We start from the raw sequence: 18,303 nt of genomic DNA, 5'->3' as shown, positions 1-18,303 counted from the left end.
AAACGACAAAAATGGAGATACAAGGTTTTGTTCCAACAACAGCGTTATGCAACAGCAATGTAACTACTGATGACTTAGTCAGCATTACAGATGGGCAGCAGTTGAAGGAAGTATGTCTAACATAACATTACATTTGTTTTACATAATAACCGTGAAATGCCTGTGTTGTAACAAGGCGACCTAATCATATTACATTGATTAATAACATCCTGTAATTACACCGTACTTATATAACAACTACAGAGGCACTTTCCTGTAGTGCAGTGTTAAAGTTACACTTTATAAGTGTACAAGTGGACAGTTCCTGTGTAGTTACTATGTAGTTACTGTGTAATAACGCAGTGGTAATATAGACATTGGTTTGGAGGAAATGCAACATTTTTAATGAATGTTATAACAGTTACATGTTAATATAAGGGGCCGTCTGCTGTTCTGTTACATTACAGACTGGTTTCAAGCTGAAACTGGTTACAGTGTCACTGCACTAGCAGCATAAATGCTGGATAAATGTTAGGAATGCCGGCAGATCCAGTGTAAATAATGTCAGTGTACATTATTATATACTTTTACGGCTGGAAAAGACTTCTGAAAACAACCGCTGTTCCAGTCTGATTACACATGTAATTACATTTATTGAATTACCTTTGTGTAATTATGAGGGAGATTAGACTATTGCAACTATGAAGACACACTTGTGTAATTACATGAGACAAAACCAAAGTTGATACACATGTGTAATTACATAAAATGTGCTTCTCTAATCCACCTGTAACAGGACTAACTCATTAGTAGTTACATTGTCGCTGCATATGTTGTTCACATGTAACTACACAGTTATTAGACACTTAATATAAAGTGGAACCACCTTTTCTTGCCAGGTTATATTACCATGCCTTGAGGTCATTAAGCCATTTAGACCATTTAGACCATCACCCTGCCTGGAAGGCCTTAAATGAGATCCCTGAATCCAGTTTCTTCCTTTTTTTTGTTTTTGGGGAGGTCAATTGAAAATTCTCAACACACTTATTTAAATATAATTTCGTATGGTCCTGCTGGACAGAATGCTAGTCACTCCGTCCGAGAAGAAATCTCAATCATTGGCCAAGGTCAGACACACTGTGAGTCGTTTACTCTGGTCAGTTTGTTCAGTTTCCAATTTCTGCTTCTAAATGTGGCTCTACATGCTAGATTGCATTACCTGGCTTTGAGGTCACTCTGGGTCATAAAGCCATTCTGACCATCACTTTTCTTAGAGAAGCTTTTCCATACTCTGAACAAAACCTCAAAGTCTACATTTTATGTGTTATTTGGGGGGAATGTGGCATCAATTAGGGTGAAATCTGAGATCTAACTCTATTCACTTTCATCACTACATGCAATTTTTCTTGACAGATTATGTTACTGGCCCATTCTCTCTACTTTGCCCTGAGAACATCTTCAGCAGTTTTGGGGGATGCAGGATTAATGTTAGTATTGATCCATTTTGCCACAGAAATTGGTCATTTTCTGCCTGACTATGCCCCGTCTGGGACAGGTATACTTGGGGCAGCTGGGGGCGTAAGTGCCTCCAAGGGTACATTCAGTTCCATTTGCTTCCTTGTCACCAACTTGCCCTGAGTACCTGAAGTGAAACTTCTTCTACTTCTATTCCTTTATTTGGGGGATCTGTTGAAAATTCTCAACACATTTAGGAAACACAGTCGAAAACACAGCTGGAATGTTCCTGCTTAATCATTCTGGATTGTGGCTTCATCAAGAGACGCATCTGTTCAAACACACCGTATTCATTCTTTCCCAAGTTCTATTCTGTTCAATTCAGTTTTGGTTTGAAATGTGACTCCTCTTGCTAGATTACATCCAGGATGTGAGGTCATTTTGGGTCATTAAGCTATTTTGGCCACCACCTTGATCTGAGAACCTTCTGAATGAAACCTCAAACCCCAGTTCTAATGATTTTAGCTGAACGTGGAATTAAATTGTTCTTTTACTAAATTCTGCGATGGTAATTGGTCATTTTGTTGCCTGACCAAGCCCAGTATGGGAGCAGCAAAGTATCACCAGTGGAGCAGTGTTGTCTCCAGTAGTCAGGATGTTGAGTGCCTTGTCCAAGTTCATAAACTCTAGTACCTAGTCATTCCTTGGATAACTACCTAGACCTTCTTGATCACTCTCAGAAATAAAGGTACTAACCTGTCACTGGGGCAGTAACCCTGTTGTCACTAGGGTGGTATATGTGGTGTATATGTAAATATATATATATATTTTTTTTTGAGGGTCCCATTTCATATTCAATTTCAACCACTACTCCTTATAACTCAGTTCTTAGGAGTTAGGGTAACAGTCAAAAACAAAGGGTAGGGGTTATTAGTCTAATCATGCTTACCCAACCAAATAATTATCCAATGATTATCAAATAATCACCAGTTTACTGAGAAGGACAGCAATATTACCCACTGCTCTACACCAACGGCCATCAAACTTTAGCCTTTAGCCTTTCTGACCATTCGTTTACCATGAAAACCTCAAATAAAACCTTGGTGAAACCTCAACGTCCAGTCCTAATGCTTTGACGTGGGATTCATGAATAGCAATTTTGCAGTCACATTTTATATAGATGATCCCCTATAGATGCTTTACAGATACTTAAATCATCAACAAACTTTCTGGTCATTTTCAATTGATTATCCAAAACATTATGGTTAGGGTCAGGCCTAGGAGTAGGCGTAGGTTTTGCCTTGAATTTTAAAGGTTTAGGATGAAGTTAAGGGTAAAGGAGATGCTGTTTTATACTGAACTTGAAGTTCAGCTGCATTTGATGGAAATGTAGTTGAATTTTATTTTTAAAGACATTCAGAAAGTGTCTACAGTGGACCATCCAAATAGTGTTACCCAAAGTTCTGCTGTTTCATTCACTTTACAATAAAAAGCACTGCTAACATCAGTGGTTTTGACCTTCACATTGCCCTGACAACCTCAAGTGAAACCTCATCCATCCATTTGGGCGCCCATTGGAACATTTTTTTGAACATTGTGTGAAGCTGATTACTGTTTTCCTGCTGAACAGCTGCTTCGACAAGGAAGGAATCTCAATCATTGGCCAAGGTTAGACGCATTATGTGCCATTCATTCTTTCCTCAATTCTATCCATTTTGCTCAGTTTCGAAATGAGTCTCTGACTGCCAGATTACGTTTCCAGACCTTGAGGTCACTAAGCCATTCTGACCACCTTGCCCTAAGAACCCCGAAGGAGACCTCTGAATCAGGTTGTAATGCTTTATTTGGGGGGACGTGGGATTCATTAAGACGGAATCTGCCTGTTAATTGTGCAGCGTCTGATTAAAAAGCTGGAGGTGATTAGTGTGACTAATGAGTCAGAGAGCATAGAGGCAGATTGAGCCCTGGAGGCCCCTTTGCACTCCTCTGTTTTCATCCCTCGTTCTTTCTTTTTTTTCCCTCAGCCCGATCACGCCTGCTCCTCGTCATTCTGGCACGGACGGTGGGCGTAGGCCGTCGCCCTTTCAGGAGCCAGGCGTAATTGTTTTGGCATTTTTTTATTTGTTTTGTTAATCTCGCTATCGACGTGACGACTGCCGGCTGCAGACACTTGATCAATACTGAGGGCTAACAGCCTAATATAGTGACACTTTACGTTTCCCACTTGAAGTAAATGATGCTTCCTCCTCCCTCGTGTCTCCTTGGACTCTCATCAGAATAGCAGGCCACGTCCCACGGGGAGTGCGTTTATATGGGTGACATGCATAGCAGAGGTATTGATTGAAGACGTTTGAACTTCAGAGTGCCTTCAGACACAAAGCCTGCCCATAAACCACACAGGTTATGTGTGGCTACAGAACAGTAGCTTATCCATATAAACATTAGCGCTCATTTACGGCTGAGCGCTATCACACATAACGATGAGGGTCGGCCTCCGCTTCATTTGGTTCACTTTCAATTGGGCTGATTCAGCCAGTGAGCTCAAATTCGCCCATAGCTAACATCCACCAAGCCATTTTCAAATTTGATTCACTTCATGACTAATTTATCTCCTCGGTTGATCCTGAAATAATAGAATTGAACCTAAACCTAGTAAACAAGCTCGTTCACAAAGGCTTGTGCGCTATTTGCTGTGTACATGTTCATGAAATTATTAAGTTTGTTTAAAGTTTTTAGGCCATTAAACAAATGTTTTGACATGTACTCCTATGCATATTCGTATTAAAGCACCCATGATATGTGAAAGGAGAAACTTACAGATCCTGCAGACTTACACTCTTCCAAAAGTCTGTCGACGTTTCGGTAACACTTTCTATGAATGCTGCGTTTGTAAGCATCTATAAACACATTTATAACATGGTATAATGCATTCATAAGGCATTATAAACATGGTTGTAAATATTAATACAATGAGTCACACTGAACTACTCTTTATAGCCATGTTTATTGTACATTATGAATTGTTATTATAATGCATCATACAGAGTTCTAATAACATGTTATACTGTCAGTGCCAAAAGTAAAGAAAAGACAAATACAAAGTTGTTTACACCCTCTTCTCTGTCACACTACACTTGTCACGCCTCAGGCGGACTCGGATATCATCTTAAACTCCATCTCCCAGACAGCATCAGGAGATCACATGACTGGGGACGAGCGCCCACGTCACTACCAACGCTGGCAGTCTCCTGATCACTGATCATACGCACCTGTACAGGTTAACCTACTGAGACACTATTTAAGACTAGTTCAAAGTAGGCTTCGGGGCGAGGTATTGCTTCTATTCCTCAAGAACTTACTGAGCGATTCCTTCATCTTCTATGATCTCCTGTTATGACCCTGTTCTACCGTTGTTACCGACTTCGTCTTTTGGATTCACTCTTTTGTACTTTCACTGACGTTTTTGGTTTTCTCGTGTTTGAACTTGGAACTGGTTTTGTGACTTCCGAATTCGGTTTATCCCTGGTATCTAGGTAGCTTCTCTCCGTCTCCGTCTAGTCTCTCCGGTCCAGTGTTACAACACTACAGTACAGTAGTGCTGATTTCTGCTGGCGTTTTACTGGATATGCAGTGTTAAGTCAGTGCCAGGCTAACGGTGGTGCACATTAACAGTGGTGAACATTGACTTTCCCACATTGGGTGAAACACTGAGGGCAGCTCTTGTTTAAACTCTGACATTTGAGGCCTGTAATGAGCTTTACTGTGTATGTTTTAGCATTTCAGTAAACCCTTGAAGCCTCACTCTTAACACTGGAGGATAAAATAAATATAACTTATGAGCTCTTATAATTTGTTATAAACAGTATGTTTACAATTCATAATGCATAAGCATGGCTATAATGTGCAATGCCTTTTTAGAAACATTTATAGCCATGTTCATGATGCCTTATGAATATATTATAACATTATGAATGTGTTTACAGATGCTTACAAACATGACATCCATAGAAAGTGTTACCAGTGTTTCTTCTGAAATCCAATCGAGGGCATTAAGAGAACGTTTTCTGGAGTGACAGCCTCTACTGTTCTGGGAAGGTTTAGGCTAGACGTTGGAACTTTGCTGTGAGGATTTGATGGCAGCCACAACAGCATTAGTAGGGTCATTTGGATGATTGTGATCAGAAATGACACTTCGGATAATCACAAAGATACTGGATCCATCCTTCTGGGGAATACAGTTCCAATGCTTCATAATCCAGTGCTCTATACCCTCTAGCCAATGCTTGGCGTTGGGCAGGGTAACCTTGGGCCCATGTGGAGCTGCTCCAGTATGCCTCATCTTGTCAATCAATGCTTTTTTTTTTTTTTTTGGAGATTATCCAAGCTGTGTGTGCGCAAATGAACATGTTAAACATGTCATGTTAAAGTAATTGACATCAGTCGTTAGAAGGGCTGCCTGGGTAATTCTGGTCACAGCATATGCATCTAAAATGTTATTTCCAGTTTTCAGACACTGAGAAAACAAATTATCTCAATCATATCAGAACCATTTCACACCTCCCACCTCCACTTTTCGACTAACAGAGTCTTGCTTTATGAACTCATCAAGACTTATCATAAAGCAAATTGGAGTCAGGTGTAGCAGCATGCAGCTGCTGGAGACACATCAGCTCCACTACACTGAACATGTACCTAGAGCAATGTTTTGACCAAGAATAAATAGGTGCAATTTTCACAGTACCTCAAATGTAGTTGAGTAGGCAAGATAGGCTCATTGTCCGAAGTTTAGAAGCAAGAATTCTTACTCCTTTCATTTCGAACCGCAGCTACGAGGCCTTTGTTGTTAATGAGCAGTGATGTAGTACCAGTTACTTCATTGAGTGCACCTCCTTGTTTCTACACTCATTGTCCATCTTATCAGCTCCACTTACTGTATAGCTGCACTTTGTAGTTCTACAGTTACAGACTGTAGTCCATCTGTTTCTCTGATACTCTGTTACCCCCTTTCACTCTGTTCTTTAATGTTTAGGACCCTCACAGGACCACCCCAGAGCAGGTATTATTTGGGTGGTGGATTATTCGCAGTACTGCAGTAACACTGACGTGGTGGTGGTGCGTTAATGTGTGTTGTGCTGGTCTGAGTGGATCAGACACAGCAGTGCTGCTGGAGTAACTTATCTGTTACTGTACAGTTCGTGTTTGTCTTCTTCTAGTCCTTCATCAGGGGCCACAGGATGCTGCCCGCAGGACACTGCCGGACTATTCTCAGTCCAGCAGTGACGCTGATGTGTTTAAAAACTCCAGCAGCACTGCTGTGTCTGATCCACTCAGACCAGCACAACACACACTAGCACACCACTACCACATTAGTGTTACTGCAGTGCTGAGAATAACCCACCAAACAAATAGTACCTTTTCTCTGGTGGTCCTGTGGGGGGTCCTGACCATACATATATACGTACATGCATTTTGTTCTTTCAAGTTGTTTGCTTAATTGGGAAAGTGCACTGAATTTGGGCCCCTGGTGTCCAATTATCATTTGTAAACAACTTCCCCACGTGTATCTAAACTGAATTATATGGCGTTCAGTATTTATAAATGTTCAATCAATACCACAGTTGAGTTCATAAGGAGATATTTTATTACGATTTGATTTTGAAGAAAAGCTGTTTGGCCTATTGTACATACAGTATGGTGAGGCAAAGGTCTCCTTTTTTGCCATGTTTGTGTCAATTCCTGACATTGGAACAAATTGAAATGAGTGTCCATCCATCATCTAGATAAATGAGGAGAGAGTGCTACCCACCAACTGTAAGTGAGAATATGCAATGAAATGTTAGTGTTTTGCTTGTTAGCCTTCTAACAATAATGGAAACTCATAATGGATCCTTTGTCTCCCGGTTGCTGTGTTGACATGTTACACAGTTTCAAGCAGACCCACTTATGTGGTTTCTGACACTGTGTAAAACAGTGGCTGTGTTTACATGCAAATATTTTTGCCAATTCGATTGAATGTAACAGATTACAGATTCAGACTGAGGTGTTTATGCTCACTGTATTCAACAATCTAATGGAAATCTTCGTTTACACGCTCGCTACAAGTAATCTGATGCAAAATGACGTGCATGTGTGGAGAACCGTCTAGAGTAAACGTTACCATGACAGCGAGCATCACGTGAGGTCAATTCACCAGGAGATGAGTTTCCAGTTGGCGCTTGTGTTTTTAATTATTTTAAACTGATGTCAGATTCAGAATTTAGACGTTCCGACAGGAATGTAATCGGATTCAGGCGTTTACTTGGCTATTATTCTTCGATTTAACGGATTATTTACAGGATTACCCATCTAGTTCAATCAGAAAGGAACTGTATTCCGAATGGCCTCAATTGGACTGTTCTGATTGAGGTGTTTACATGGACATATTCTATTCCGATTGAGCTATTAGTCGGATTATTAATGGATTATTAGGCTGCCTGTAAATGTGGCTACTGTTGGACAAAATTCAGATATTCAGTACGGCTGCTTGCTGCCACTGTTTTTCACTGTTTTTTTGTCCATTTTTAGAGGTAACCGTATGCCATATGTTGTATAAATTTGATTTTCCACAGTGACGCCTAATGCAGTTTTCATCAAGTCTGCACCGCAGTTTATCATGGGCTTTAATAAAAGCCCCCACATTATTCTGAAGGATTGCCATCCTCACTCTATCTCGGCGATGAGTGTTCTAGTCCAAGGTCTCGAGGTTTACTGTGTTTTGTGGCCCCTCTCTTGCACTGACCTTGTGCATGTGCTTCAATAACAGTAATATGTGCATCAAGGCAAGGTACTTACCCCCTGCTCCTAATCCCCCCCACCATCACCACCACCATCACCACCACCAAACCTCATCCCACTGACTTCAGTGCAATTGGCTTAAAAAAAATTGCTTTGGGCAAAAGCACGAGATAAGCCTCCATAACAACAGCAGCATTGAGAGTAATAACAGCAACAACAGCATCAGCAGCAATAATACACTCCCAAAAATCATAGCTTGGCACTTCGAAGGTAGAAGCTTGCTTGTTTTAAGGCGTAATGCTTAAGGGAAGTAAACACAGCCATTCAAAGCTTTGGAATCAACAATAGAAAATTGATCTGGTCATGAATGAATGTCTAAAGTGATTCTATTATGTGTGCAGTCATCAGTCAGACACTAGAAAGCTGTAAATACAGAGTGTGTGAGTGATGAATAGATCTGTAGAAGATTGTAAAATGACAGAAAAAGCTGCAAAACCTAAAGAAATAAGTTATAACATAAACAACACATCAAATCTTAATGTAGATAACGTCACAAGAAAACAAATATGACAGGAAAACAATGGTTTGCAGATGGTTGCAGAATATTATTTATCATTTTATAAGTATCATCATATGTCTTGAAACATTGAATAAGACATCGCAAAATGCATTGTGGTGTACATTCAAATCCACTTGGTATGCGTTCTTCTTGTATATAAAATAACAAAAATGAGAAATATTTGATGTCATTTTCTTACATGATTCTACATTAATATTTATCATTTCCTGTCTGTAAAGCAGTTTGAGCTGCTGCCTTCATGAAAAGTGCTACGTAAGTAAAAGATTATTATTATTATTATTATTATTATTGCAAGTCATTCCAAACTTTTAATTAATAGCATAACTGCTGTAAACAGTGCAGTGAGATCAGCTCACTGTACAAATGTACTTAGAATAAATAGAAATAGTTTACAAGCAGGTCGAATAATCTGGTGCAAAACTTGGAGACCACCTTTCATTTATTATTTAAGTCCAAACAGCCTTTCACTTAAGTTTTTCTTTTGTTTGTTTGTTTTTCCTGCAGTTTTTTTCAGTGTCAGAAAATTATACAACAACTAAGTACAACCACCACATTGTTCAGTATTCAGTGTGTCACTTTACCTTCATTACAGCCTCCATTCTTTTTAGGAGACTCCATTTCAGTTTCTCAAAGGAATCTGCAGACACACCTCCAAAGTTCACTCTTAGAAGTTGGTTGCAGTTTCGGTTTCTCTTGATCTCAATCCAAGTAATTCCAAACACATTCAGTGAGGTTGAGGTCTGGACTCAGGAGGCCAATGTTGTATGGATATATTCAAATCTGAAGCAAGAGTTCAGCTTGACTTCTCAAAGATGAAAGTGCTGTTTATCTGATGGGAACAGATTTAACGTCTACCAGTCCTTCCAGGTGGTTGTTAGGAATCACATTTTTTTCTAAAACTTCTAGTTGGTTCACTCATTTTCTTTTAATTGTTGTGCATTTTATGAAAAATAATTCCTCAAAATCTTTTGAAAAATGCATAACTTATACACAATATCAATTTTGACCTTGCCTATGGCCACTGGGCTTTATTGCATGGTTCTATAATATTCTTACAGCCTCATAATGAGAAATATTACATTTTGCTGTTGTCGGAAGAAAATTGTAACTTTACAGGAGAAGGAAAAAACGTACTTTACTTTTAATGTAAGTCAATGGAACCAGATGTTTTTTTCAAGTCATTTTGGGTCATTTCTTTGAGTTCATTCATCATGAAATTTACGTATAATGTGAAGGGTAACAGGTATTTTCAAATTATGTAAAAAACTGAAAAACATAAAAAATTAAGATTTTAGCTACACTGAGTAATTGAAACTTTCTTTGTTTTATTGTTTTTTTATTGTTTTCACAAGTACTTGTACCTTATCCTCAATATAACAATGTACCATTCTCCTTGTGCTGAAGGCAAACCCTATATATATATATATATATATATATGTGTGTGTGTGTGTGTGTGTGTGTGTGTGTGTGTGTGTGTGTGTGTGTGTGTGTGTGTGTATTTTTTTTACCATACAATTCCACAAGTCTAATGCGGCAGAAGGACGTGCACAAACAAGATATGCATGCAGGAATCTTGGCAGTGCCTTTAAAGATCTAAAGCTGAACTTTATTATATTTGTTGCTGTCCTAGATTTTACTGAGGTTGAACATGTTTTTTGGGTTATGTAACGTAATCCTGCTTTCATAGTGTATCAAAAGATGAAATCTCATTTCAGCTGCTCGACTGTGTTTTCAATTTGGCAATTTTCCAGACCGGCTTCATACTGCGCTCCAGATTTTTGTTTGTCTCCTCCTGCGCTCTGTGTCTCATGCCGCCTCAGGATCAATGACGAAATAACAGCCGTGAGATGAAGTCGACAAACTGGCCATGGATGTGACCTGTGATGTGTTTTATTTTTCCACCAAACCGTCATGTCGTGGTCATTTATATTCATGTGTTGACACCAAACGCAGATAGCTTGAATATTACCACCTGAGCATGAATAAATTATCATATTCAAAGACTTTATGAAACATAATAGCCCCGAACTCGTTCCCATCAATTCACTCGACTTCACCCTTCTGAAAGAAATCAGGTGATGAATGTGTAATTGATTTTGAAGGCCGCAGTCTGCCGCAGTGCTTCCCTGTCATTTCATTCGGCTATCGTTTATTTGCTATCGGGGCATCAGCATCTAATAATAACACTGTGATGCTTGGAGGGGAGAACTATGAGGAATAGTATTAGCGGGAGGCCCCGAGCAGAGATTAAACACATGGAGACAAAACCGCCTGTCTAGGAGGAAATGGAGCATGGCTTTACCTGTGGCGGTCTTTAAGGATTACTTCACAATCCGGATCATTTAGTTGCCCTAAATTTCCTTCAAAGGGCCCATATCCTAAAAAAAAAAGAAATGTTCCTCCATTTTTGTAAATTGTAGTTTGAGAAAGTACAAACTAACTCCAAAAACATGCAGTAGGAAGCATGTAAACAAATACAGACAGCTGCGTTTTGCTATACAAAACCCATTAATAAACTCCTCTTAAAAATGGTGAAAATCTGTAATTTCACAGTCATTTCATTTCTTAGAAATCCTGCCTTCTACAGTAATTCAAGTCGTAAACTCAACTATTCTGATAGCAATAACCACTACAATAAACCAAATGTCTGTGAAATGAAAGTGATTAAGTTGTTGTGAGTTTACGTTCTATTTCTGTAAATTAACAGAAGCAGTATTAAATTACGGCATATGTATGATTTTATTTATTTACATATGCGCTGAACTTTTTATTAAATAGCTAGAGATTTTAGGTGCCAAAGCCCCTAAATAATAAACGTGTACACATATATAAACATTAGCCTCTTATTCACCAGCTTCTCATTTGAATTTTCCGTTCCACTTTCCAGGCCACAATACTGCTGAATGAGCTTGAAGTTGCCTACCAAAATTGTGGCAGCATGATGGTGATGTCATTACTTGTTTCCAATGGGATGTAGATCTAGCACCTGCACTGTCTTACTACAAAGTCATGATGTAACACATGCAGAATGTGGCTTGGACTTTCTGTTGGCTGTAATCCGGATGGCCTTTTCTCACTTTGGCCCACTGTCCATTATTTCCATAAAGATTCTGAAAGGTAGACTCATCAGAGCACGGCACACATTTTCACTTTGTATGAGTCCATCTCAGATGAGCTTTAGCCCAGAGAAGTCGGCAGCATTTCCAGATGTTGTTGATATGTGGTTTTGCTTTGTGTAGTACCGTCTTAATTTGCATTTGTAGACAAGAGTTTTCCAAAGTATTCCCATGTCCATGTGGTAATATTCATCACAGAAGCATTTTGGTTCTTAATGCAGTGCTGTCTGATGGATTTAAGGTCACATTCAACTGGTTTTTGTCCTTTTGCTTCACACACTGAGATTTCTCCAGATTCTCTGAATCTTTAAACAATGTTATGTATCTAGAAAATGGCTGAATGACATACTAATCTTAGAGTAATCTCATAATGAGGAATAGTAAATATATTGCCAATATTTAAGGCAAGTGCCAACATATTGCCAAATAAGCCTACTAATGTAGAAGATGATTGACAGAGCATAATGAATCTTTCTGCTAATGAAGACCATCAAAAAAGAAGAACTGTGTAGGTAACAAGGTGGGATTCGACATCGTAGTGGTCCAGGAGCTGCTGAATCAAAGCTGAAAGTTGCATTTAGCGCACCAAGTAGACAAGAAGGAAACTGGCACTCCCTCTGAAATTGTACTGCTCTTACACTTTTCTTGGATCACGGTGTTCGATCATGAGTTTGATCACTTATGATGCGACTGTCATCCATGGCCAGGAGTCCAAGATGCACAGTTGACCTCACTCTCTCTGGATGGGTTGGATGGGTATCACTTAACATGATGCTAGCCAGCACAGGTGTCTGTGAGGTGATGTAACAGAACGGGCATCAAACTTGTAGTGTTGCCAGTCTCCTGACCAAGACTTGGCATGAGTTTAAGGCACCAGAGTTGCCTAATCTGACATAGAGACCACTGTGAAAGACAAAAATATTGTGCAGTCTGATCTCGGCATTATAAAACCCCCACTGCTCATGTGTCTCATTCCCATTTCATCCAGCGAGCATTGGCCTTCTCTGATAATAGGCTTTGGCTTAATGTGGCACTGTGCAGACCGAGCACCACCTGGCTTGGGATGGTGCATGCCAGTAAGTTTTTCTATCTGACTTGCACCGACACTGGCAAGTCATAATGACATAAGTGGCTGTAATCTTGCCGGAGTGAGGCGGCTGCAGTTTTCAGAGCCAGTCGGCAAAGTCGCTCACTACCCAACTGCGTGAGCTGAGGGACAGCTTGACGGAGCTTAATTTTCATTGGCTAGAAGCTCAGTCGACACAAACTGTGTTGAGTGAAGCACATAGCAAATTAAAATATGTAGTCTTTGTGTATTACTTTCAAATGTATAGTTTGAATTTATCAATTTAAAGAAATCTGATATATGAACGTGGGTGGCACGGTGGCGTGGTTGGTAGCGCTGTCGCCTCACAGCCTGGGTTAAATTCCCCGGCCGGGCGACCAGGGTCCTCTCTGTGTGGAGTCTGCATGTTCTCCCCGTGTCTGCGTGGGTTTCCTCCGGGTTCTCCGGTTTCCTCCCACAGTCCAAAGACATGCAGTCAGGCCAATTGGACATGCAAAATTGCCCCTAGGTGTGAGTGGCTGTCTGTGTCTGTCTGTCTGCCCTGCGATGGACTGGCGACCTGTCCAGGCTGCCTTCCGCCCGAAGACTGCTGGGATAGGCTCCAGCACCCCCCCGTGACCCTGATGGAGTAGCGGCTTAGAAAATGGATGGATGGATGATATATGAACGTCATGAGAGCTGAATGTGAGATGATGCCGGATCAAACTGCACAGCTTGATGACTCTCTTCTTAACTCCCCCTCCATTTGCAACTCGTCTTGTTCGAGATGAACCGCGCCTCGCCTCGGCGGTCAGCGAGATCAGCTGGTTGCAGTTGGCAGAGGAAGGTAGAAAAGAGCCGTCAATTCAGACAGTCGCCACGTGAGACCCATGAGAGCTGGCGGATCTTGCAGCGCTTGCGGTCTTCGTAGCTGATTAAGTGGATGCAGTAGAAATCCCTCTGTTACTGCACGAAATCAAGAAAGATGAACAACGAAGGTGAAACGTTTATTTAAGCATCTGTAGGCTAAACAAAGTATTGCAGGTTAAGCCCAGCATTTGTTTTCCAGATCCACAGTTGTGACCATAGGTGACCACAAAGTGTCAAACTAAGTTACTTATTTGATTCATTTTGTCAGCCAAATACTCTTTATCTGGAAAAGTACATCAGAACCATTGCATTCCCAAATCCATTGCATTGCATTGTTGTTGACTCACCATTCTTCAGCCTTTCTGCAGGAGTTCTTGGTACACAAAAGGTGATATTTCCTTGACTGTCCTTCAAAATGATAAGGATGTTGTCCATGTTCTGATGTTTTTTGACACATTCATTAGTATTAATGTTAACTAATTATTCTAATGAGCAGCCAAATGTGCTATTATTTGTGGATTTTCTTTGGTATTCCGAACATTTCAGTGTATTCCTGTGTTTAGTGCTCAGTAATTGCTCCAACTCTAAGCCCCCCCCTTGTGGTTAGGATGTATGGAAGCCAACCCAGTGGACACATCTGACAGGGTGCAAATAGATTTTCAGTAGAGGCTGCGAACACTGTTTCAACGGCAGTAGAATAGGCTACAGGCGTTTTTGTATAGCAGTCTTTTGTAGAGAAATAAAAGGATGCTTGCTTTCCTCGTACATGCCTGTGCTTTCTTTGATGAAACCATTAGTCGGAATATGTCTTTTGAAGCTGTGGCGAATATCAGACTTTGATTGATGACAGCACAATGTGTCTTGGTGGTTTGGGGAGACAGTGGGAGCTCTGCATGAGCACTTTAAGATTTCTCCAAAGTTAAAATGGGAAATACAAAATCCCACAGCTGTCATCATCACCGTAGCACCAGCGCCCCGAGGTGTTCTGAAGAACTTTTACACGGAAGGTTTTAATCTGGCAGCTTCTGGTGTACTTATCCCAAAACACCTTGGCACATTACTGCTAATTCACTTCTAGGGTGTGTGGTTTTTTAGCCCCAGGGAACCTGGCGACAATCCTGTCTCTACCACTTATTAAATTATGAACTTTGGGTGGAGTGCTCCTTTGGCAGTCAGTCATTCAATTATCTTATTATATCATATATTACAACATCATCTTTCTACTCAGCATGCAGTATCCTGAAATTACCTGGAAAATGTGCAACCTAGCAGCGGCCCTGATGAGTATTCCAGCCGTGTATTAGCCCCATGAATACGAGCGCATATTCAGAGGAACGTAGAGCATCTTTAAATTAGTGCAAATAGGTTACTAAAGATACGCAACTTCTGGTACAAGATCATCACACGATACTCAGAAATTACCAGAGGTTCTGCGTGAGGCGCCAGATCAGTGTTCATTTAAATGCTGGAGAGATCTTCAGTTGGCTTTTGAACACAGCATGAGACTGAAAGCAGTGAAAGTTCACCATCTGGGCAGAGGTGCCCAAACTATTTGTCGGGTGGGGCTAAATGTTGTGCCCGAGGACTAGGAGGACCAAATTGTATCTAAATGATATGCATTGATTTTAAATTCTCTTTTTTTTCTTTCAAATATTTTTCCAAAATTTGGAATGGAAAGCCCTAACTTTTGAATGGTAATTCCCAAACTTTGAATTAGAGTTCCAAACTTGTAAATAGTAATTCCTAACTACTGAATGGTAATTGCAAACTTTTGAAGGGCAATCCTAAAGGTTTTGAACGCCAGTTCCAAACATTTAAATGGTAACTGCAAACTATGGAATGGTAATTCCAAATGTATAAATAATGATGTCAAAATTTTGATTTGTAATTCCAAAATTATTAATGGTTATTGCAAACATTTCAATGGTAATTGTGAACTTCTGAATGGTCATTTTAAATGTTCAAATTGTAATTACAAACATTTGAATGGAAATCCCAAAGGTGTTGAACAGTAACTCCAAACATTTAAATGATAATTCTAAACTTCTAAATGGTAATTCCAAATGTTTAAAACATCATTCCAAACTTCCAAAACAGCATGTGTTTCATGACATTGTTATATTTTGTTAGCTTGTTACTAGAATAATTTAATTATATATAATAAAAAAGATCCGTTCCCTCATTGGGTGAAGGTGGATAGGGTAACTTTCTGGGCAAATCAAATGTCCTCATAGCCCTCACGGTTCATGCATTCTTAGGCGTGGGATGATGGGTAAAGCCTGATCATAAAAGGGTCAATGGTATGGGATTTGCCCATTGATATCAGGATGAAAGGGCTGGTCTGCTGTTGGCTTTGTAGGCTTTTATTGTTGTATTTCAATGGATGTGACCACATGTTAGTGTCACTGCCATGCTTAGAATGGTCAACCATCTAAATAATATCAACACAACAGTGGTCTTGTGGTCAGAAACTGTGTAGTGGACAGGGTAGTGAACGGCTTAAAAAGTGTGTATCAGACTACAGACTGTAACTGCATAACTATGTAGAGGAAATATAAAGTACATGGAGTTTATAAAATGGCCAGAGAGTGGAAGTGTGAGGTAGGTGTTTCTAATAAAGTGGTCAGTGAGTTGATGTTCAAGGTAGGTGTTTCTAATAAAGTGGCCAGTGAGTTGATGTTCAAGGTAGGTGTTTCTAATAAAGTGGTCAGTGAGTTGATGTTCAAGGTGGGTGTTTCTAATAAAGTGGTCAGTGAGTTGATGTACAAGGTAGGTGTTTCTAATAAAGTTGTCAGTGAGTTGATGTACAAGGTAGGTGTTTCTAATAAAGTGGTCAGTGAGTTGATGTTCAAGGTGGGTGTTTCTAATAAAGTGGTCAGTGAGTTGATGTACAGGGTAGGTGTTTCTAATAAAGTGGTCAGTGAGTTGATGTACAAGGTAGGTGTTTCTAATAAAGTGGCCAGTGAGTGGAAGTGTGAGGTAGGTGTTTCTAATAAAGTGGTCAGTGAGTTGATGTTCAAGGTGGGTGTTTCTAATAAAGTGGTCAGTGAGTTGATGTACAAGGTAGGTGTTTCTAATAAAGTTGTCAGTGAGTTGATGTACAAGGTAGGTGTTTCTAATAAAGTGGTCAGTGAGTTGATGTTCAAGGTGGGTGTTTCTAATAAAGTGGTCAGTGAGTTGATGTACAAGGTAGGTGTTTCTAATAAAGTGGCCAGTGAGTGGAAGTGTGAGGTAGGTGTTTCTAATAAAGTGGTCAGTGAGTTGATGTACAAGGTAGGTGTTTCTAATAAATTGGCCAGTGAGTGGAAGTATGAGGGAGGTGTTTCCTGTAAAGTGGCCAGTGAGTGGAAGTATGAGCTGGGTGTTTCTTTAAAGTGGTCAGTTGATGGCCTTCATGTTCTTATACACACACACACACACACACACACACACACATATGTGTATATATATATATATATATATATATATATATATACACACCCACATGTGTATGTGAACCGTAAATGTTGGATACTGTTTTGAGGCAGTGGAGTATATCTTACATTTCTGCTGCTTTGGCTTCCATCAGTTTGCCTTTCTCCCTGAGGCAGGAGACCTTTGTCAGCCTCATAATAGTAACCTGCCGGGAATTTGTGCCCTCTAACAAAGGTTCCTACCCTTTGCTCCTTTTTTGGTTACCTAGTAACAGACAGCTCGGACCAGCACGCAGATGTTGACCTCTCTTTCTCTCTGCATCTCTCTGTCTCTCCCTCTCTCTGGTTCCCCTACAGTGCCCTGAAGGCTTGCGGCCCATGAAGGATGGCTCGGGTTGCTATGACTACTCACTGGGCACGGACTGTACGGACGGTTTTAATGGCGGTTGTGAACAGCTCTGCCTCCAGCAGTTGGTGCCCCTGCCGGACGATCCGACGTCCAGCAACGTGCTCATGTTCTGCGGGTGAGAGTGCAAACCCAAAGCAGAAACAAATACATAAAAGCATATGTGCCAAAAAAAAGATGTAATTGCACCTACTTATATAACTGTTCAAAAGTTTGGAATCACTTGCCGTTAATAATTATTTTCATACTATTCAATAATAATTTACACTGTGCTATAAAAAAATAAATAAAATAAAAATCTGATTCTTGGCTGATTCTGGCCATCTCAGCTTATCATTCTGGACATTGCTGACAATGTTTTACAGATTCCTCATTATTTGAATCCTGTGATGCTTTTGAGTTCTAGCATTGTATTACAATTATTTGATACATGTATCTGGAAGATAAACAACAAACAATCAAGGTTCCAAATTTCCAAATAATAATTCCAACCTATTGATTACTGTCATTTCAAACTATTAAGAGATCATTCTAAACGCTTGAATGATAATTCCAAGATGAATGGCAACTCCAACTTCTGAAGAGTAAATTCAAACAATTCAATAGTAATTTCAAACATTTTGAATGATAATTCCAAACTGACTGGTAACATCAAATGTTTTGAG

At 40.0% G+C, this 18,303-nt stretch overlaps 1 protein-coding gene across 2 annotated transcripts in view; it reads left to right on the top strand.

Annotated features, from left to right (window-relative positions):
• The window catches only part of LOC108442885 (astrotactin-2), a 759,455-nt gene that overhangs the window by 543,942 nt on the left and 197,210 nt on the right, over positions 1-18,303 (top strand). For both annotated transcript variants that reach the window (XM_037533175.1, XM_037533174.1), the window contains exon 12: positions 17,590-17,756. In XM_037533175.1, the coding sequence (XP_037389072.1) occupies positions 17,590-17,756 (167 nt within the window). The remainder of the gene's footprint in view (positions 1-17,589; positions 17,757-18,303) is intronic.

This window comes from Pygocentrus nattereri, chromosome 23 (assembly GCF_015220715.1).
Source record: "Pygocentrus nattereri isolate fPygNat1 chromosome 23, fPygNat1.pri, whole genome shotgun sequence".
In the NCBI taxonomy this organism is placed as follows: Eukaryota; Metazoa; Chordata; class Actinopteri; order Characiformes; family Serrasalmidae; genus Pygocentrus; species Pygocentrus nattereri.
This window is presented reverse-complemented; position numbering and strand designations above follow the sequence as displayed.